The sequence below is a fragment of the Hylaeus anthracinus genome, unplaced genomic scaffold (assembly GCF_026225885.1).
Source record: "Hylaeus anthracinus isolate JK02 unplaced genomic scaffold, UHH_iyHylAnth1.0_haploid 0, whole genome shotgun sequence".
Lineage (NCBI taxonomy): Eukaryota > Metazoa > Arthropoda > Insecta > Hymenoptera > Colletidae > Hylaeus > Hylaeus anthracinus.
The window spans coordinates 4,983,415-5,004,157 of record NW_026533254.1 but is presented as its reverse complement, the minus strand read 5'-3'; the positions used below and the strand labels follow the sequence as shown (position 1 = coordinate 5,004,157).

Sequence of the window (20,743 nt, the reverse complement as noted above, 5' to 3'; positions counted from 1 at the left end):
AGTCTCCATAACAGGAGTCATACCAGTAAAATTACAAGAAAGCCTCGAGCTACTGAAGCTAAATAAGAGTATGCACCTGGGAGGGCAAGAAGCTGCCATCTCGAACGAGTTTTCGAATTTAGAGACAAGTCAAAAATAAGCAGCATCGAGTATTTAGAATTTGACATGCTCAAAGCGAAGAACCTTCTTTCCCTGTCGATCTGTTCGATGCAAAGGCGCGAAAATATGGTGCGTGAAATTGTCGATACTCGTTCGAATTCGTCGCAGCCTAGAGTGATTCGAAAACAACGTGAACGGCGAATATAGAGTCAGCAGTTTGGTGATCGATAGAAGCCAGGTCGATGCATTTTGAGTTTCCATAAACGCCCGAGGCGGTTTCGATTTTACGAGTATCCGTAAGAAAAATAGACTATTGTTTCGTCGACGCGCGATTTGTGAAAATTTGTATTTCTCGATATGTGCGTGAACGTGAAATAGTTTCGGGAACGATATTGCGTTATCTATCTCAGTGCTTGTCAAACTTCTTTCTATATCATTTTATTTATGCTAACATTTAAAACTTTTGAAGTTAGACACAATTGTTCGAATCGTAGTAACTGAAAATATTCGGAACGAATATGAAACAATGTAGAGATGCTCCAAAAATTATTATTTTATCCAGATGCTCGCAATTCAGTATGCGGGAAAGAAGTTGGCAAAACAGTAAGACAAAAGTATGGTTTATGTTACGGCGAAAGGAAGCGTGCCCTGGGTCGGTCATAAACCGGAAAAAATGTGAAAAACACAACTTATTGTTCAGTGTGTCCCTTGAAATTCCCAGCTCGTGTTGCGGATTATTATACAGGCTCACGTAAAGCGGTTTCAGTCATGAGTTATTCCGAATTTAGAAAATCTAGACGATTAGTTTCATGTTTTAGTACCTCTGGTATTATTCATCCAACAATTTCGAATATTTTTATTTCCCATATCGCGTGCATCCGTTCTCCTTTCCAAGAATTCTGGTTTTGCAGAATCTAGCATATTATTTTCGAACCCCAACGAGATCTTTTCCGCTTCGATAAAACCCGTCACGCCACCCTGTCATCATGCAACGCGCTCGTTGAGCTTCTTTCAGAACTAATTTACGTGACTTCATTCTGCGGGTCCCTTGGTACATTCCATTCGAACCTTTAAATTCCAGTAATCTACGAACCCCGTATTCAAAACACAATCTCCCGTTCGAGAAGAAATAGAACATATTGTAGTATCGCGGCCCCGAATACCCAAAAATAAAGCGTCAAACACGAACGCGAATCGAAGGGTGCGGGAATGATGTGTAGGAAAAGCAGTCGACTGTGGATCCAAGGATCGTGGGTTTGAATCTCCGTGCCTTATTTTTCGTAGAAACATCTACAATACACAGGGTGTCTCGTAACTGATGGTACAAGCCAGTAGGGGATGATTCTACATGAAAAACCGAACCGAAAACGTAGAATAAAATTTTTTCACATGACACTTTATTTTCAAAAGAAAATAAGTTTGAAAATTTGTGTACTTGATTTAGTTTCAACATAATGATATCTCTTTCATCGATTTTATTTTTTTCTTATGCTTATTGAGCCGGACCGAAATAGTTTAGTTTCCGAAATACTGTGCACAACAACACATTAGAAAACGTTCGATGCAATTTAATAAGAAGAGCACAGTTATGCTTGCAACAACGTGTATATCATTTCCAACAGTTCATAAATTAAACGAATTCTGGAAATCTGTTCATCGATCCATTGACAACGTTTACGAACTAGAATGGAGGTGATTTACAATGAAATCCGCTGAACTAAAGCTGGTCCAAGTGCACGCGTACATGACAAATTTTCAAACATATTTTTTTTGTCTACATTTTCGATACAATTTTTCACGTAGAATCACCCCCTACTCGCTTGTACCACCAGTTACGGAACAGCCTGTATAATTCCATTAAAGCGTAATTAATGACAGAAAAATATACTCCACAAGATGCTCCATCTTCTTCAGAGTCTACCCTGGAATTTTCTCTCATAATCAACGATCGTTGAAGAATGTCTCGCTAATTGGGACATCTACCTCATACCCGAAACGCTCCAAAGCAATTCGGCGCGAGCAAAGGTCATGAAACCGGCGCGTTCCACGAGTCAGCTCCGTCGATGAAAAATTAACATGAGCCCCGAGCGGGGAGGAGAAGCAAATCGGTTTGGGTTCGCGTTCCTCGTGACTGGACACTTCTGCCAGGGGTATCCTGTGAGCTGACCGCGAAGACGATATTGAAATTATGCGCGCAATGCCTGGGGCGGCACCGCACAAAAGGCGCCGGACTCCTCGGGCATAAATCGCCAGGTCAAAATTCCTGAGGGCAGCAGCCGTTCGGCGATACACGCCTCGGAGTCCTGGAAACGCGCGGACTCAGGCGGATCGCCGCTTTCACGAGCTCGCGAGGAGCGAGAGGAAGCGAGACGGAGCGAGGATGCGAGGAATCGCGAACGAGAAGGTCAGCCGAATCAAGATTACAAATTTATGGGGGAGCCTCTTAACGCGGCTTGCCCCTCGTTCCTTCGCCTCTGCTTGAATCGGTAATGGTCGAACGCTGACGTTGCGCCGTTACCATTCGGCGAAAACAGCTGCCGAAGATCCCGATCGACATCTGCCAGGCGCTTTTCTGGATAGAACAATAAACGCCCTCGGGTCGCGATTCTTTTATCTCTCGGCTGACCTAATGGCAGAGAAAATTGACGCCCTTGAGCGGTGAATGGCACCGTTTCGCGAGTGTTGCGGGCGTATTGCACCTATGGCCGACACCTATTGTGTATCGATGGAATGATGGATGTGTGACGGTAATTTTGTTAAACGTTGTTCCACTGAAAGTCTGTTTTAAGACCGTTGCCATCCGCGTTTGCTAACAGATGGCTCAGCGTTTGGTCTCGTGATCGCGTGCTTTGTAGACTGTGTCCGAGTTAACACTAAACCTACTCATTTGTCACTATTTCTACTGTGATGGAACAAATGACATCTTTTCATTGCAATGTAAATCTATTTTATGTGGAATTAAATTGAATAATGCATGAAACAATGACTACAGTAGAACCTCCATACTGTACAAACTGTAATAAAAAAATCACAGTAAAACACATACTAGAAGAATATCCAATGTATAATATTATAAGAGAAATACTATACAATTATTGTTAGATTCAAGAATTAGTTATTCTAACCATAAGTTATTCCGTATTTATTTTAATTATGACTCAGATAAGTATATAAATGTTGAGCATGTAACTCATAGTGGTCGCTAATGGCGTACAAGCTGATGCGATGATAAATAAATAAAAAAGAAAATTGTATATAATTCATATATTGTATATGAGAACTGTATACAAAAGTTTGAAAACGGTAATCCGATCAGTCGTGGTAGCTTTAGTTTTAATACTGTGTACCTACGAATGACTAGTTGCATCGCTCGTAAGTTATATTACCCGCGCCTATAAAAAGTATAAACAAGCCCAAGTACCGTTAGTGTAATATCTTGTAATCCGTCTATCGATCACAATTTCAGGAAGCGACGCGTTACTCCGTAACGATAAAAATCTCTTAAATCATTGCTACACGTGAGAACTAATGGACGACCAGCGGTTCCAGCGTAATGGCACCGTGTCGTCGTACCTGGTACATATTGCGTCGGCCCGAGAAACGTCTATTTTTCAGCGAAAACGTGCGCACGTGTTCCTCCTCGTTTCTATTTGTTGGCAGTTGACTGGAATCCAAAACTGGTACCAATTAAAACAGTTCTCCGCGTCACGCGAAGTTTCACTGTCACGGTGGCAGCGAAACGATGCCCGCGCGCGTCCAGGTTCCCTCTATTTACATAGCGCTCGCAATACCGGGAATATTTCGAGGTATCTCTCGCGTCGAGCGATAATCCGTGAACAATTACACCCGTTAACGTTCGCGGTCCGTGGACTCGATAAGTCCTGGAGCAAATGCACTCGATGTAAAGTGAAATAAGACCGGTGATTTTGATAGGCTATCTCGCCGCGTGGTGATTTATGAACACACCTTTGCTCCGCGATTAAAATTTATTACCGTCCCACGAAAATATAAGATTGTTTCACCGGAGCGCCACGGCGCGCATTTCTTCGCGATCCTCGGAGTTAGTAACGTGTAGTAGTTGTTTATTTGTTAAGTAAACTATAAAATATTTTCACCAATAATATCACGAAATACGTCTGCTTTTACCATTATCTTTCATTCGCACTCGGAAACAGTCACACAACATCCATAAATTCACGATGCTACTCGTAAAAAGGATGTTACACAAAATTCGTAACTGCATCTGTCTACGTTTTGATAGAAAGTACACGTTTTCTTTTATTAACAGAAAATTTACAACTTACTTTTGGAGTCAACAAGGAAATTTGATAAATGTTGGTATCGCGTGTGTGGAATTAAAATTTATCATTTACATTTATAAATCATTTGGCTTCCATCTCTTTAGTCTTCTCGTCTTTGGTGCTTGGTTTAGCATCTTAGCTAATTCGTTGGGATAATTTGTTATTTTATTTTAATATGTAGTTGGAAATTTGTTGCCGTGCTCGTTCACATACTGTATTCCTAATTCTTTATGGCGGATATCACCACTGACATACCATTGTGCAACAGTTATGGTCCTTAGTACTTTGTTTTGGAATCTCTGATAGAAAGTAAATAACAGCTATCTCTTAGCCATTTAATTTTGTGACCAACCATAATTGGCGAAACACGTAAAAAGGCTTCAGCAAACGACCTCAAACACTTCCATGCCTGTCGCACGATATCACGAGTTTCCCCGATCGATTCTGTCGCTCCAATTCGAAGAGACGGTGGCCAGAGTCCGGCTGTGCGGGTTATACGAACGCAAACCCCCGAAGGAATAAGGAAAGCCGATAAAGAGCGAAACCTTAGACCGCTACGTCACCGGAGAACGGAATCCATATTGAATTTGAAGGAAGCCGGGCGTCGGCGTCGTGTCCGTGTCCGGGCCGCATAGGATAGAGTTACTCTGGAAACAGTGGCTCTGTAACGATAATAAAGCTCCCATGAATAATTCATCATTTTTCACCATCCTCGTGGTAAAGTCTCGAGAGAGGGGAGAAGCAACGGGTCGCTTTCAAAAATTCATATACCAGTTCCCGTGGTGCCCAGGATCTGTTTTTGATGCACTTGCATTCACCCTCGAATCGGTAAACACAACTGCGCTGGTTCCCGTGGATTCGAGACTTCCCTCGAATCCTGGATCCGTGGATTTTGACTAATCTGAGGAAACTGGGGCTGCAAATTCAATGAAATGGCGAGGGAATCAATTCGACGAGGACGCTTGCATGGTATAGAACGGAGGAAGTATTTAGCTCGTTATTTTATTATTTATACAGTTGGTAATAGCATCGAGGGAATATACTGCGTGATTGCTGATTAAAAATACATAACTTGGTATCTGGAATAGCACGAGTTCATTATCGACGTTAAATGGATTTGTGAATGATATAATCGATGTTTCCAGTGCTGTATGTATTCGTTACCTATGGTTGCTACAATGCTTGGGCTGCAAGGAAACTGCTCTGTCTTCATTGTCCACGTCCCTTCCACTTATCAACACAGTGCAACGAACAAGGCCCCGAAGCAATGGAGGTTGCATTTTTCGAGGTACCAGTACGCAGTGTCGAAGCACACGTTGAGTTTGTCTTTCGTGAATCGACGGACGTGCGCAGACCCATTCTGTGCGCTTACTCACTTCGTTACACACCGCTCCTGTCACGAGGATTCTTTTCTGTTTGCTTTATCTTTGACCCCGGTGGCAGGCTAACAAGACCCCGACCCCGGTGTACAAGACAGCGGAGGATTCTGCGGACGTCGATTCGCCCAGTCATTACAACTATTACAACGGGACCTTTAATTTGACCCCTCGAGTAGATTAACGACTTCATCTTCGCTGACGGGAACTCTCTGTCGCATACACGTTCGCCTCGTTCGTCGTGCCCATCAGTGCGATTGTTCGTTGATTCGTCCATGGGTTTGTGCTGTCATGGGCCACGTAACACTTTTACAGCCGAGAAATTTTGTATAGAGGCGACCAGTCGCGATTTGTCGGAGAGGGAGTGATTTATTTTACGTGACGCCACCGCTCGTGAAAATTCATATGCATGGGAGTTTAGTTAATCTCGGTAAAGAGTAGATGATGAGTGTTAGATGGACGTTTCGGCAATGTTTTTAGAACCGTGCCGCGCTGTTTATTCGAAGTGAAACAAACGTGTAATACGAATGTCAGTTTGAACGTAACAACATTGCGCTGTAAATTTTCGAGGAATATCGGGATTCGTTTTATCGGAACGCAACAACCAAACACGACGTCGACATTCGCTAAAACGCGCGAAACAGAATGAACATTTATTCAAACTGCATTCGACGGCTACGACAAAGAAAAAACGCGCCACTCTCCGTTGCAAAGGTATAGTTTATATTTATCGCCGCGGAGGTATTCAAAATTTTACTGAAAAATAAAATAACTGATACTTCTAGAGGTTTTCGGGAAACCTAAAAATTACTATCGTTTTGTCATGGACTGTACGGCTAACGCCGAGGAATGTAAAAATGATAGCGAAGTGTTTCGCAAGCGATAAATCATACTTTTCGATATAAACGCGCCGTCCACGTTGCCCGTGGAGCCACGTAACTCGGGTTTGCGTTGAAAAATTGCTCGCTCTTAATTCCCGTCGACATTTAAAGGAACAGCACTTAATTTTTCGTAATGGGCAATCATCGTTATTTATATGCACGTTTATGCGCGAACCTTCCGACGGAGGAGTCATAAATGATCCTCGTGTAGCCCCGACGAACGCCTAACGTACGAAATTTTCATCCCGTCGACCGTGTTCTCCTCGCTCGATCGATAGTTAATATAAATGCATCGTAATGAATAAAACTGGCTTCCCAGCGGGAGGGTTGGGGAGGGGCGGAGTCGCTCAATCACCGTGAGTAATTAACCATTTTGGCGTAGGCACGGCCGATGAAAATGCAAGGAGCGTAATTAAGCATCGGCGCTGTGTCTCGGAAGATCGTCGTTCTCCGCAGTGACGAGATGGTCGGCTTGTCCCATCGTTTAATCGAAACGATTAAATTAACTAAAAATAAAAATGAGTTCTATCGAATAGGGTTGTGTCGATAGAGAATTGTTTTCAATATTTATTTATTTATTTATTTCAATATATACGGGCATAGCCCATTATGAAATTAATACAATGTAGCAATTATAAACATATGTAGCAAATATTAAGTCGGATGCAGGAGGTCGAATTTAGTTATCGTCCCAAGTACACGGATATTAAGAGCAATGAGAAATGGAATTGACAGGAATCCATGGCGGCGCGTGCCACATCATTTATCATACAGTCACGCGAATTAGGCTGATGAAAAATGAAATGCCGCAAAATATGCACCGCTGTCGCTTAATTCTTGGCCACCATAGCGACCATAATCCCGTTAACCGGGAGCGTAACGCGCACGTTTCTCGTTTCTGTTCAATTTCCATTTTTCATGTCGCGACGTAGATCGTGGACTGCAAGGAACGAGCAAGAGAGAGACAGGACCCGGGGGAAGAGATTCGATATCGACGGCGCTGTTTGGTAATCAAAGAACGGTACTCGTACGGGTTCAGGGGTCAGCGGTAAGTGGCACTGCGCCAAGACAGAAAAACGAGCCGAATATGTAATTGTCGGCATCCTGGATACGTAGTCTGCCATAAATAAAAAAGTTCAAGTTATTCGTGGTACTTTCAAATACTCAGTTTCTGAAAACCTTCCTGACTTTATTGTTTCGCCCCCACCCCCCTCCCCCAATGATTATACATAATACATGAATAGTATTTGGTGCTACCATCGATTCAATTTTGGCTGAGTCTGCCACGAACCATACTAATCTTCTGGTTCATACGAAATGTTATATAGCTATGCGATTTTCAGAATGATCATACATATATCCAAACGGATGTGATGAAAATAAATAAAAAAAACTTAGAACCTCGCAAAGTTTGCACGACTCTGAGGGCTGTATTTTTATTTTGTGATCGGAAACAGTCGTTTTCATTGTAAAGCTTGTACCATTTTCACATAGAAAGCTTTAAAATTCTTCTTCACGCGATGCGCACAGGAAACCGTCCTGACATATTTCCCAAGCACTAAACTGATAGCATCAGAAAGTCAGCTCCACGTTTTTGCCCCTGAAAAATGCGATATATGTCGTTCCTCGTACGCGCTCTTCTGCATTCTTGTCACTCATAATAGCAGGCCCATGTAACAAGAGAGGAAGTGGCGGAAAAATCTCGATAGGTGTATGCATGTATCTTTCCCAGACATTTCGTTCGGTAGTGTTCGCAGTAAAAGATTATAGATAAACTTTAAACTGATACTAAATCCTTAAAGTAGACTCAATTTTCTCTTTTTATAAAATTAAAGGTGCCTTCAATCCATTTTGCATTCCATTAGATCCACACAATTTAAGACATCGATCACTAAAATAATTTCCAAGTCTTCGACTTGTAAAGAGTTACGTGGACCTCCGTGTACCTAATTTATTTATCCGACCATAGCGATTTGATCACCCATCCTGGGTCGAGAAGGCGTTATCGTACGATACGACTGGCCTTTCACTAACGGAAAAAAGTGGCCATAGAATCGCATGGCTCCTGATTTAAATTCTGAGAATAATCACCTCCTAAGTTGGCCAGCAGCCTAGGTGTCGAGATATTCCCATCGGTGGTCCCGTGGCCAATTATTATCTCTCCCTGGGCCGGATGCCAGCCGAAAGAAAACCACTTACGTGACACGCTAATAATAGGTCCTCGTGCACCGGATTACGCGGAGCTTTTGTTCATTAGCGTACCATTTCGGTTTAATTGACACCTCTGACCCGACCAGCGGCACCATGGACGAGTAATGGATATCCTCATCACTTTGTGGACGCCGGCAACGGCGGTCTGCACCAAAACCGATCAACCGGATGTGATTTTCCTTCTCAGACCGCGAATATCGTGCTTTCAGCCCTTTTTTTTATCCTCCCTCTTTCGTCAGAGTAGATGTCAAAGGCCTGCGGAGGTTCGTTATCGGCGATTAAAAGTCGTTAGGTGACAGAAATCCATCGATTTTGGGTGTTCGGGCAGGAGTTGAAAATCAGTCTCGTTTCGATGGAATGGATAAGCTGAGTGTGCTGTATTCGCTTAAATTGGAGGATTATTATTTTCGCGTTGAAATGGTAAATGGCGAATGTAATACAATTTGTTTGAGCGTAGTCTATAAAGAAATCGTACTTGATTTTAAATTAAATCGTTGCGGAAGATATCGATCGAGTCTTTAGCATTTTTGTCTTGGACTTTTTCTGTCAATGATCGATCAATGAAACCAGGATGGAGCTAGGTACACCTCTGTAACCGCAAAAAGTAGATTACTACGATACAATGGAACAGATACGAGAGAATTTTATGAACAGTGAGAACCATTGTGTTCCCATCGAAACAATTGAAAGTTAACTTATTCATGACGTGACTAATGATAGATAGGAGTACTGAACTGAATCGTTACTTATTACGTTAGTTAGAAAGGACAACAGGGTGTGTGTAAGACAGTTTAAACTTGCTTTGTTAAGTGAAGGTTAATGCCACTCGTGTAATAAAACTTAGAAACCGATTTGAAGTATGACAAATTATAACAAAATTTCTATGACATATTCGGTATACTAATAATATTTTTTGTTTTGTTGCAGGTGAGTGTGGACTTCTAAAATCAAACTTATGGGTAAGCTCTGGTTGAAAATTCTAGAATTTGATGTTTTATTAGTTAGGATATTTAGAGCAATAGGGATTGAAATAAATATAAAGTTGGAAGCTCTTGAAATAAAAAATGTCAACACAGAGGAAAAAGAATAACAGCATCGATAGGGAACTCGAGTTACTGAGATATCAAACGAGAAATTATTACGTCCACATGGATTACCATCGAGTCCAGCACGCTTCTCCTTTTACCTTCGATGCAACATTACGGTTCAATTCCGCACCAGCCCACCGATGAAAAGTTAACGGATCGAAGTAATAAACGAAAAATTATCACAGCTCGAGATCGCCGGCTGACCAACGGGGAGACAACCAATCTCGAATCAATAACACCGCAAGTATCCTCCGAGGAGTTGTTTCGCCACTCCGTTCGATCCATTAACGAATTAATACAGCGAAATCCGTTAATATATTCGCGAGTTGGTGTCGATTTTCTCATCGTCGACTGGTTCCTTTGTGAGCTCCTTTCAACCGAGATCGCACACCACTCCGCTTAATCACAGTAATCGCCGGCCCAGGATTATTAACCCCCTCGAGAAAGAAGCACATTACCGGCATGCGGCAAAAAGCAGTCTACTTTCTCGTGCACCTTTTCATCTGTGGCTCTCTGTACGTGGAAACCGATCGATTCGGTCCTCGCACGCGAAACTGATTGTACCGTGCGATTCTCGACGAGTCACCGCGTCCTTTTTTCGTCGTTGGAAAAAATAATGAGCCAATTTTTGTATCCGCCCGGTCCCGGACCGCTGACGCAACGGGACCGTTTCATCTCGAGCCGAATTTTAATCGCTTTCACTCTTTCTCGACCGTGTCCCAGTTTTTTCTCAACCTCCCCGCTGTGAAAGTCTAGCGGGAAATAATAACGGGGGACAAAAGGTACTGCTGGAGAAAATGAGAAATCCCGTTTAACGAAATTGCACGCCACTCGCAACGTTGTTGCGTTTTACGCTGAGATTACACACGGAGCCATCCTGAAATACCTGCGACGTGGAAACGAGTAGATTTCCGGGCGAAAAATAAGACAAGTTAGGATTACGTTTTCATCGCAAGTTCGCTTTGGAGGTTGGTTGAGTTGCGGTTTGATTCAATTTGACAAACGTCGTAGTCTTCGTTCTGTTATGCTGAACTCTATTTACCGTAACTCACACGCCTTTTCGTCAATTCGTCCAAAACTGATTACATAGCGCCTTAGACTTTCTAGTTCATAGTTGCAGAAACTCGTAACTTCCACTTCATCCATCGTTGCCAAGGGCTAAGATAATTCTATCCTCAACGCTACCAGAACACAATATGTATATATAGGACTAAACGAAAAAAGCGTGTTTGTAAGTGCCTGGAATGCTTGCATGAATCTGTATTTTGCCAACATCGAAAGATTGAGTGATTCGAGTATAATACACACAGAATAATACAGCAAAGTATAGTATAATACAAAATATTCCAGCACAATACAGCAGAATACTGCAAAATACAGTATATCCCAGCGTCATCCAGGATTATACATATTCTAATAGCATAATGCAGTAAGATACACCGTAATAATGGATTCCCTTCTTTCTACGGCATAATAGTTTGAATTACTGGTACAAATCGGTTCCGTCTAGGCTGTACATGTGCACAGAGATTTATATACAGCATCCACGTAATTCTGATAACTATAAGCTTTCGATTCTCCAACGTTGCATCTGAAGCTGTGCAAGCCACTCGCGAAACAAAGAGTGAAATCGCGCGGAATGAATCGTTCGGGGTCGCGCCGATCGTCGAGCCAAACACTTTGCGGAACGTCGAGGGGATAGGTTCACGCGGGAATTGGGATAACTCGCCTTTATTACCGTGACTCGCGTCGAGCACGATTCTTTTGTTTCGCTCGGCGAAATTGGCTTGGCGTACGTGTGCAACTGCAGGGCAACGCGCATTCGGCCAATCTGAACGCGATATTCCGCTGCCACGGGATGCGACACGCGACCATCTCGGCGATTCGTCTTCGTACTGATGAGAAAACGTCCTTTCCCGTGGACGAGGTTATCTCTCCGTTCCCAGAACCACTTTCCAGAAGCGAAATAACCTCGCCCCGTTGGCCCTTAAAGCGACGTCGCACCGAGACGAGACGATGCATTCCAAAACAAGTTGCACGAGAATCCCGCGGCGTTGTACCGTGTCTGCAAAGATTCGTAAACGATACCCAGAGACCTGCATTGCGATTTTAAGGGCTCCTGGGCTACGTGCAACACCTCCAATAGTGCTTCAGTGGGAAAGAAAATGGTTCTGTTCTAGGGACCACTTATGCACCATTTCGTTAGTGGCTAATGCACGTTAATCGTAATCATGTAGATATAAATCGCCAGCACCTTTCTGCAACTTCTTGGTCACCTGACAAGGTTGTGGCAACATCGTATCGAGTGCAATGTAACATGTTCATGCGAGGGTATTAATCTTCTTTGCATATCGGACGGGTATTATCGAAGGGCTGATCGTTATAGGCTGTATCAAGGCATATATGAAGATTTAATGCCACGTTACGCGAGGATACTTCAACTTAATGTCTTTCGCGAGGATGTAACTCAATCAACCCGCTTATAAACGGAGAAGCTTAAAAGCTTGAGTATTATTGAAGTTTTGAATATTTAAAGTAGCTGACTTTGCTTTCACATTTCTTGCAGCAGAGTTTCTTTGCTTCTCGATTGAATGAAAAATTGGATTGTCAGTCACGATTCGCGGTTCGCGCCAGTGTCTGTGACGACACCATTAAAGATTCGCACTCTCAGTGATCATTGGCCAACGGGGTGGCGTTTCCAAAATGAAATTACGCATTCATCGTATTTACATAAAGGCGATTAGCATGCATATAGTCTGGATAATTGACGTGACCATAGCACTAATAAATGGCCAAATTTGATCTAATTCTCTGCCGTCGCAACGTATTGACATGTGCACCGAAATGCGCGCACGGGGGCGCTAATTTCAATTCTCCACGCTGACGCGTAATTGCATCTATTTGCTTATGCTCGATTGCCCCGCAGTGTTCGTCACAATCGTTCGTTCTGTCCTCAAAGCGCGTGAAATCGAATCGAACGTCCCCGTGTGTACCATTGATAATTCAGACATCATTTTTCCACGCCCCCCCCTTCTCATTGCTCGTCCGTGACTATCCGATTCGATGTGAACAATCTGTGTGGTAATTCTCTACATTTAAATTTTGTATGAATTTAGTTATGAATGCTCAGCTGTCAGGAATTTCTTATTTATTTTCTAATAATGTTATGATTAAAGATACAGTTAAAGCGGCGGTGATCTTCGGTTAGATAGACATCTGTGTACATATTAAATAAATTTTCTGCGCAAACACCCTCTCCATTTCTCCGGCGAGTTGTCTCTAAATATTTCACGAATAGGAAAGAGAAATCCTTGCAGAGAGATTTCCTCGGTCCGGGGGCTCGTTCAAAAATGCAAAAGAAGCGAGTCGCATCGAGAAGTTTCAGAACCGCCTAATGCTCTAGCGTTCCACAAACAACATGCTGCGTGAAATTTTAATAACTCTACGATGCGCTCAAAGAGCAAAAATGGGGCAAAGTTATATTCGCGTTATAAACCTGGAATAAAAATAATCTATAACGCATCATTCTCTTTTGTATCGTTTCAAAAGTAGATTTGTGTCGGAAAACAAGATTCGAAACAGGAACTTCACTTATCCTTATCAGGAAAGATGCAAAACCAATACCTTCAAAGCTTACCTGACGATGACTTCAATCATGTGTACTTTATTTAAAATATACCAATTGAACATATTCAGTGTACAATATTACAACATATACAGTCAGTCCCATAAATATTCGTACCCTCTATATTTATCGAAGAAATTTGTTTAAATTAAATGATAGGGTTGATGTTTCCAAGTGTATATTTGTATAAATATGTTAATGTATATATGTACAATATTGAATATATTAAAGAACAAAATTTTGAAGACTCTTTTGAAAAATCGTTTATGTTTACAGTGGCATCAACGCTTCAAAAAAGCGATATGAATTTATAATCAAATCTAATAATATCAAAAAAGACACGTTTCCAAAGTTAGACTATTTTATGTAATGCGATTCCTGTTCACACATTTTGCAACGAAATGACGCAGAGTGCAAAGGGTCAAAATAACTGAAAAGATAAAACTAATATTGTAAACTCCATGGTAAAAACTACTGATGACTGATGACTGGACTATCCCATGGTTCAGGATCCCCATGACGTTTCCAGGAACGGTTACGTTCGCGAAAATTACGATCACATCGACTTGCCATCGTCCTGTTCGACCGAGGTTCCTCAAAGCCACGTAGAACACGATAACGCCAGGCTGCAGCCACCATCGCGCGGAAAGCGTCTTGTTGGCGGCTTTATGTATCACCCGGTAACTGCGCCGCTAAGAGGGCCATTCCCGGCTGCATTACTTTTTGAAACTACGCCATTCTTCCCGCGATGGCGTGAAAAGCTCGTTCGGTGCGGTGTTCTTCAGCCAAGATGTTATCGTTGTGTACGTCCCGCCCTTATTATCGTCTTGGTCTATCGACCAGATACTAGTAAGGGTGCAAAGTCGACTTCACCTGTCCTCGCCATTTCCTGTCGTCCTAACGCGACCATTGTTAACGATTTAACGAGCTCGCGAACCTTTTAAAATTGAAAATCTTTTATTTTCGGGTGATATAATGAAAAAATTGTCACGAAATTTGAAACGGAAATTTGTCACGGAAGTGAAAGAGATTGAGTAGTGGGTGTATGTTAGATAGTTGATAGTAGGTATCGGGATAAACTCGGGAAATAGTCACGGCATGATACTGATGGCAGGTCGCATTGTTGAAACAATGGTAGGTGGACTGATCTATATAGATACGAGGGTCAATTCAGAAAACTGTCAGGGTGTGACACTCATTTCTTTGTGTATGTTTAATTGTATGTATTCTGAGACCAACGAACAAATATGAAAAAGCTTTAAAAAGATACCGCTTCAAATGATTTTCAATCTCCTTACTCTTGCGTTCTTGCAAAGTCTGTAAATTTTGTTACGTAAACTTTTGTGTATCCTGCGCAAGCGTCTCGTTTATGCTGACAAATTTATTAAATAAGGTGCTCCAGTCGATCCACCTAACATCCATCGTCAGACGCACAGGTAATTTACTTATTCAACGAAAACTGTTCCTGCATTCATTTTGCCAGCCGTCTTTGGATTTCTGCTGTCATAAGATTTCTGACATTAACGAATTCGTGCGCTCCAGGGAGTCTGACGAAGCAACGCCCGCGACGCGATCCAGACCGCGTTTCCTGCGGGTGAAATTGGGCGATTCACGGGCGAGAAACAACGTTAATTACCTATACCCCTCCAGAAAATGCAATCAGCGTTTAATGTTACGCGGCCTTGTCAGCGGAACGGCAGGCTCAGCAGGTGGCAAAACAAACGAACGTTCCTCGGTCATGTTCGCGGCGAGAACGTGCGCAACGTAGGGTTAAATTAGCAGTATAATCGAACCAAATCGGATGAGCAATTAGAACGTTCGTCATGTGGGAGAATGAGACGAGGGTTGGGTCAGGTTCGCGACGAAAATACTTAAGGTAAATTAATCAAGTTAGGAACTCTTTTATATCTACGGATTATAAATAAAGTAAACAACTTTGAATCAAGAGATGTTAGCTTTATATTTTCCCGCGTGCAGCATCACGAAACAGTCGAAGCGTCGTGATATGGTGGAAATCGCTCCATAAACTACCCCTTCTTTCGTTTACTTTCTTCTTTGGCCCTCCTAATTGCGCCTGTATCCGAGAGAGATTTATTTACTCGAGCAAATTTCGAGTCGGACGGCTGGAAATATTTACCGAAGCGCATACTGTATGAGAGGAAATAACAGGATACAACGTTTGCGAAGGCTTACGGAATTAAAATTGCGAAATTGGATCACGGATTGCCGCAAAGGATAAATTTACGGAAGAGGGAGGTCTGCGATCGACGTGATTCTCGTCGGTTACAGGCGAGTTATGTTTATTCAATTATTTTTTCCGAGATTGCTCTCCCCATAGACCACCGTGGAAATGTAAAGATTCCAAAGTGAAATTCTGCGCAGATTAAATTTCAACAGAATGTATGATAATCTATGTTTATATATTTTTCTTTGTGTATCACAATTTTGTGGGATTAAACTTTAGGTGGTGCAAGAAACGGAGAAAATAATTCGTGAAACATTAATATTACAGAAAAGTCATATTCTCGGCCATCGTTTAAACAATTATTGTTAATAATTAATTTAACTATTGTCATAAATTAATATTTAGTTGATGCAATCAATAGATATTAAAATATTCACAGGTTTCTCACGATTAATGTGACGAATGAATACTTATTCTGAACCGTAATTGTTATTAATGTTTAATCGAACACTGAATAATACTGTATGTATCATAAATGTTTAATTATGTGGGGGTTATTAAGTTTTAATTGTTCTAATCAATCGATATTAAAATATAGAAAAATATCTCACAATTACTTATTTATATTTTATATATACATATAACGGGACATAAATTTCGGCTGTTCGAAACTAAAAAGATTTTTAAACTTAAAAAAAAATTATAATAAATGGACTCCATGATACATAAAAAGCAGTACGGCCAATCCTGTAATAAAGTATAATTGGAAGTCAACTGTACCATGCAAGAAACAGTAATAATGGTCATTCGTCCACTGAAGGTAAGCCGCATCGAGGAAACTCTTACAATTAGTTTGGTTAGAGTAACCACTCTCGTCTGCGTTAGGCTAGAGTGCCCACTTTAGACTGGATTAGGTTAGAGACGCAACAATCTAAGTTGGATGACCATCTAAGAAGTCCTGTGTGCTGTTGTTGGTTATCGGTGGTCGGGGCCCCACCTAAAACTGTAGATCCTCTGCTAATGAACAGTAGTTCTCGATACCCGTTAACACTCGGAGACAAATTTGGAGATTTAGACGAAACACCCAACCAGTAGCGTTGGTTCCGATCAAACAATGGAATCTTTGACGTTACAGTTCTCGACGCCAAAAGCAAATTCAAATCCCTTGCTATTTAAACTTTGTGTCAATTTAAATGTGGGTGTGTTCAAACGTTTGCTTCTGTCTCAAGTTACTTCTTGGACAATCGATGCTAATACTGTAAAAAACATTCATTTCTTTGCTCATGAAATGTGTTCGCAACAATGTCGTTAATTCTTTTAGACCTGAAATTTTTTTTCTCGTACTAGTGTATTGGGTTGTCCAGAAAGTTCGTGTCGGTAATTTTTAAATATTATCTCCTCAATTTTGAACGCCAGGTATGAAAGGGTTTAACCATCAGTTAACGTAATATGAAATCCACCCCAATAACGAAATAACCCTTTCGAATAGGAATTTCATCCGGATGCAATCTCTTCCGTTCCACGTTTATGCATTTACGGAAAAATTTTTATCCGTTTCTCGGAATGTCCCGTAGTGGTCGATAGCTCGCAACTCGATTACTAGGCTACACACAGAACACCGATAAAAAGCGCGGATCCGCCGGGCGCTCGTTGGCCCGTGGAAGCGGGCACGTTTCGCGACCAATCCAGACACTAGACCACAAAAATACACTCTTGCTCGACGTACGCCAGAATGCAATACAACCGAAAGAAGATTTAATTGAAACTACCCGGGTTACGTTGAACGCCGCGACGGATATCGATTGACCGTGCACGGCCAGCGCTGGCCTGTGTCGGAGGTCAACTTTTTTAATTAGTTTTCTGTAGCGAGAAGCACAGGCAGGAAGGGACCATACCTCGTCACCCTTCGTCGTTGTCCCCGCAGATTCCAAGCGATACCCGAATCCATGCCCCAATCACGTCCGCTAATTACTCGCTAATCGGGGACCACGGCTACGATCGCCCCATTGGGTTAAGCAAGATAATTCGGTGACGGGACGTCATCGAAAGCCCGGTAATTAAATTCGTTCGCGAGTCGAACACTCATTTTTTCCTCGTCGACGATGCGTGCTTCATTGGCGCAGAGTAATTAGAGCCTCTTCGAACCTTAGCGCGGAGCGTATCTAGGTCATCGAGGGCAGTCTCTTGATCGCATGCTGAGATTGTGTATAAGACAAAGTTCTAAATCAACTTTTGATGGCCGCATTGTCTATTCTATTTTGTATTCGTATCTGCTATAATGGATGGGTTTCCCACGAAATTCAATACTTCAACGTTCTACTTCTGACAAGTGGGTGTCGCATTCTTTCCAAAGTTAACCCTTTGCACCCCTAAGGCCACCTGTACTGCCCATGCACTTGAAGGCGTTCTACTTTTATGGCCAGTGTCACTGCCCACAATTTATCATTAAGTTTTAATAAGTGATAGGTGTCCAAATTCAATTAGTTATAAAATCAATATTCTTAAGAAATAGCGTTAAAAAATACGTTAGTTTTCCATTATTTGTTTCAAACAACTTCATATAAATAATCAAACGAAGGACAATATTTCCATTAAACTATTATTATTTGTGTATGATTATGTTTGGTTAATAAAAATGTAAAATTCTAAAAAAAATCATATAATGTAACAGACTGTAAAGAGTTTTTCGTGGCCATTTCATAACTCAGAAATCTAAGAAAAATGGTCTTGGAGTTGAGTCAAATTGCTTGGAGTGCAAAGGGTTAAACACCTGAGCTCCAGGTTGATGCATTTGGTAAGAAACAGTGATTATTCGATTCGATTTGGGAGACTAGGTTTCATTTCACCCCCGTGCCCAGTTTCGTTCAACCGCTTGGAGCAAGGTGTTTTTCATGTCCGATAGAACGTGGAGTTTACTCCTTCGCGAGGCAGAAAAAGCTCTATCGGTTTTGTCTTCCCTCGCCTCGACGACTCGTTGCTCTCTCGAGAGATCGTAAACACTCCTAAATGTTTTTTCCCGTTGCCGCGAAAGTGTCGCAGCCGAGCGATAAGAAGACTCGCACCATTCGAGATAGCGTCGCGTCGTTTGTCATCTTCGAGTTGGTACTCCATCGATGGCCGATGTATCTTTCCATCGATGATTCCTGCGATCGATTAACGATATTCATCAACTTTTTGCGCTCTTATCATGTCGACGTGGATTGGTCTGGAAGTTCCAACCTCTCGCAAGAAATTAACGACGTTTACCCTGTGCCCAGAAGAAAAACACAAGGGAGATCGAGCGGTTTCCAAATTGGGACGTCGTTTCTTTTTGGTGTTACTTTCACGGGATCGGTAAATAATGGGATGACCCGCATCTACCAATGAATACGATGTTCTCGTCTATTATATAGTGTGCGAGAAAAAAGACACGGTACAAAGGTGATTTGAACGATTCCTCGAGGGTAAGAGGAGGTTTTCGATCAGCTTTAGTAGCTTCATCCTACTTCGTCTTCGCTTCCACTGTAATGGACGGATGCTTCGCCAAACTTAACACGTTCTGAATAATTTCAGGAGGTGGACTTGATACTGTAACGAGTCTACAAGAAAACATTAGTGTAAACTGTAGTGGGAAATGAACTGACAACACGCGGAACTGAATAAAACAATATATATGTATATATTTATAAAAGGAATAGATATAAAAAATGAATACAAATGAATACACAATGTATTTAATTGATTTGACTACGTTAAAAGAAAAAGGGATCAAGCTTGCACACTGCAGACACATATACAATTTCTTAAAACTAAACAGTCTAACGCTGTATCTTAATCTAAACCGGTCGACGGAGTGCCGTTTTCGTCGCAACAGTTGACATAGTCTTTTGTACCCGACTTTTGACACCACACAACTAAAAGATTTCCCTTCGACGCAAAATATAAAGTATCACAGGATATACTTAAAAGAACTGTTCGTTGTAGTTGTGATGTATTCCCCTCGCCACATGGTGTTCCCCGAAACCATAATTTTCGTTCCCCAATCGCACCGAGACCGAATAAACCTCCGTAGAATTTTTCCATTCGCGCAAACGTCGGGTGAGTTTTGCATTGCAACCGATGTCCATTAAATTCAAACAACGCGGCGGCCGAGTGCCAACGTATCCGCGTAATCGTTTCAGCATTCATTTGCACCGAAACGCGACGCTCGTAAACGTTTAAAATGAAAGAGGCGTGCCAGCGATGCCCTATCGAGAGGAAGTCAAAGGCTTTTGTCACGTGCTCCAAATAAATTCGTCGCATTCGAACAACTCCTATGCAAAAATAAACCTGTGGTAACCAGTCGTTATTAGGACATTTTCTCATGAGTTATTTTTGCTACCAGTGTCCAACGCAACTCTTCCCAAGGGAAACCCTGAGTCTTACCAACAGTTGCGTTACTTGAACGTCGCCAGCACGAGTGAGCCCTTGGCCTCGTTCCAAGCGAAAAACGGTGAATACCATTGGAAAGGTAACGCCAGGCGTTTCGTGTCACGATGTCACGGGTGCAATCAAACTCCCGAATAGGGCGTGTGGGTACGCGTGCAGTTCTTGTCCGCGTGGTTATCGATTCACGTGAGCGGGGTTTGACGCGTAGCGAGGGCTGAATGCGAGCGTAATGAGAATACGCGGAGTCGGGGTGTGCAGGGGGAGGGGGGGAGAGAAAAAGGCATTCGGTGTCGTCTTTCAACCGTTATGGATCACTTTTGCCGCGTCGATTTTCCGCAACATAATAGAAGGGACACGGCCGCGCGCGTCCATGATTGAATGCCACCGACGAAAAATAAACCAGGTCGACGAGCATGAAACTGTGCAACGTGACACCATTGTCCGCCGAATAGAGGCGAGCATCGTTCCGCAGCCGTCTCTCCGCGCAGAGGGTGTCGCCCCCGCGTGAAAAATGCCCCGCATCGACGCAAATAAACTTCCTCAACGGGGTAATGGATACACCCGCGCCAC

At 42.3% G+C, this 20,743-nt stretch overlaps 2 protein-coding genes across 4 annotated transcripts in view; one reads left to right on the top strand and one right to left on the bottom strand.

Annotated features, from left to right (window-relative positions):
* LOC128895736 (fat-like cadherin-related tumor suppressor homolog) overlaps window positions 1–20,743 on the top strand; it is a 534,418-nt gene that overhangs the window by 270,768 nt on the left and 242,907 nt on the right. The gene's annotated exons all lie outside the window — the stretch shown is intronic.
* On the bottom strand, window positions 4,425–5,860 carry LOC128896248 (uncharacterized). Its single transcript, XM_054159479.1, has 3 exons — window positions 5,565–5,860; window positions 5,172–5,316; window positions 4,425–5,062 (listed from the first exon to the last, which is right to left on the bottom strand). Exons 1-3 carry the CDS (start codon window positions 5,678–5,680, stop codon window positions 4,955–4,957), a joined length of 369 nt encoding a protein of 122 aa, XP_054015454.1. The 5' UTR covers window positions 5,681–5,860; the 3' UTR covers window positions 4,425–4,954.

Excerpts from the sequence above, each read along its gene's own strand:
- LOC128896248 (XM_054159479.1), bottom strand. The coding sequence starts at position 5,680 with ATGCAACCTCCATTGCTTCGGGGCCTTGTTCGTTGCACTGTGTTGATA. Across the intron at positions 5,317-5,564 it reads AAGCATTGTAGCAACCATAG|CCCCAGTTTCCTCAGATTAG; the intron begins GTAACGAATACA and ends TTGAATTTGCAG. Across the intron at positions 5,063-5,171 it reads CCTGGGCACCACGGGAACTG|AGCCACTGTTTCCAGAGTAA; the intron begins GTATATGAATTT and ends TTATCGTTACAG.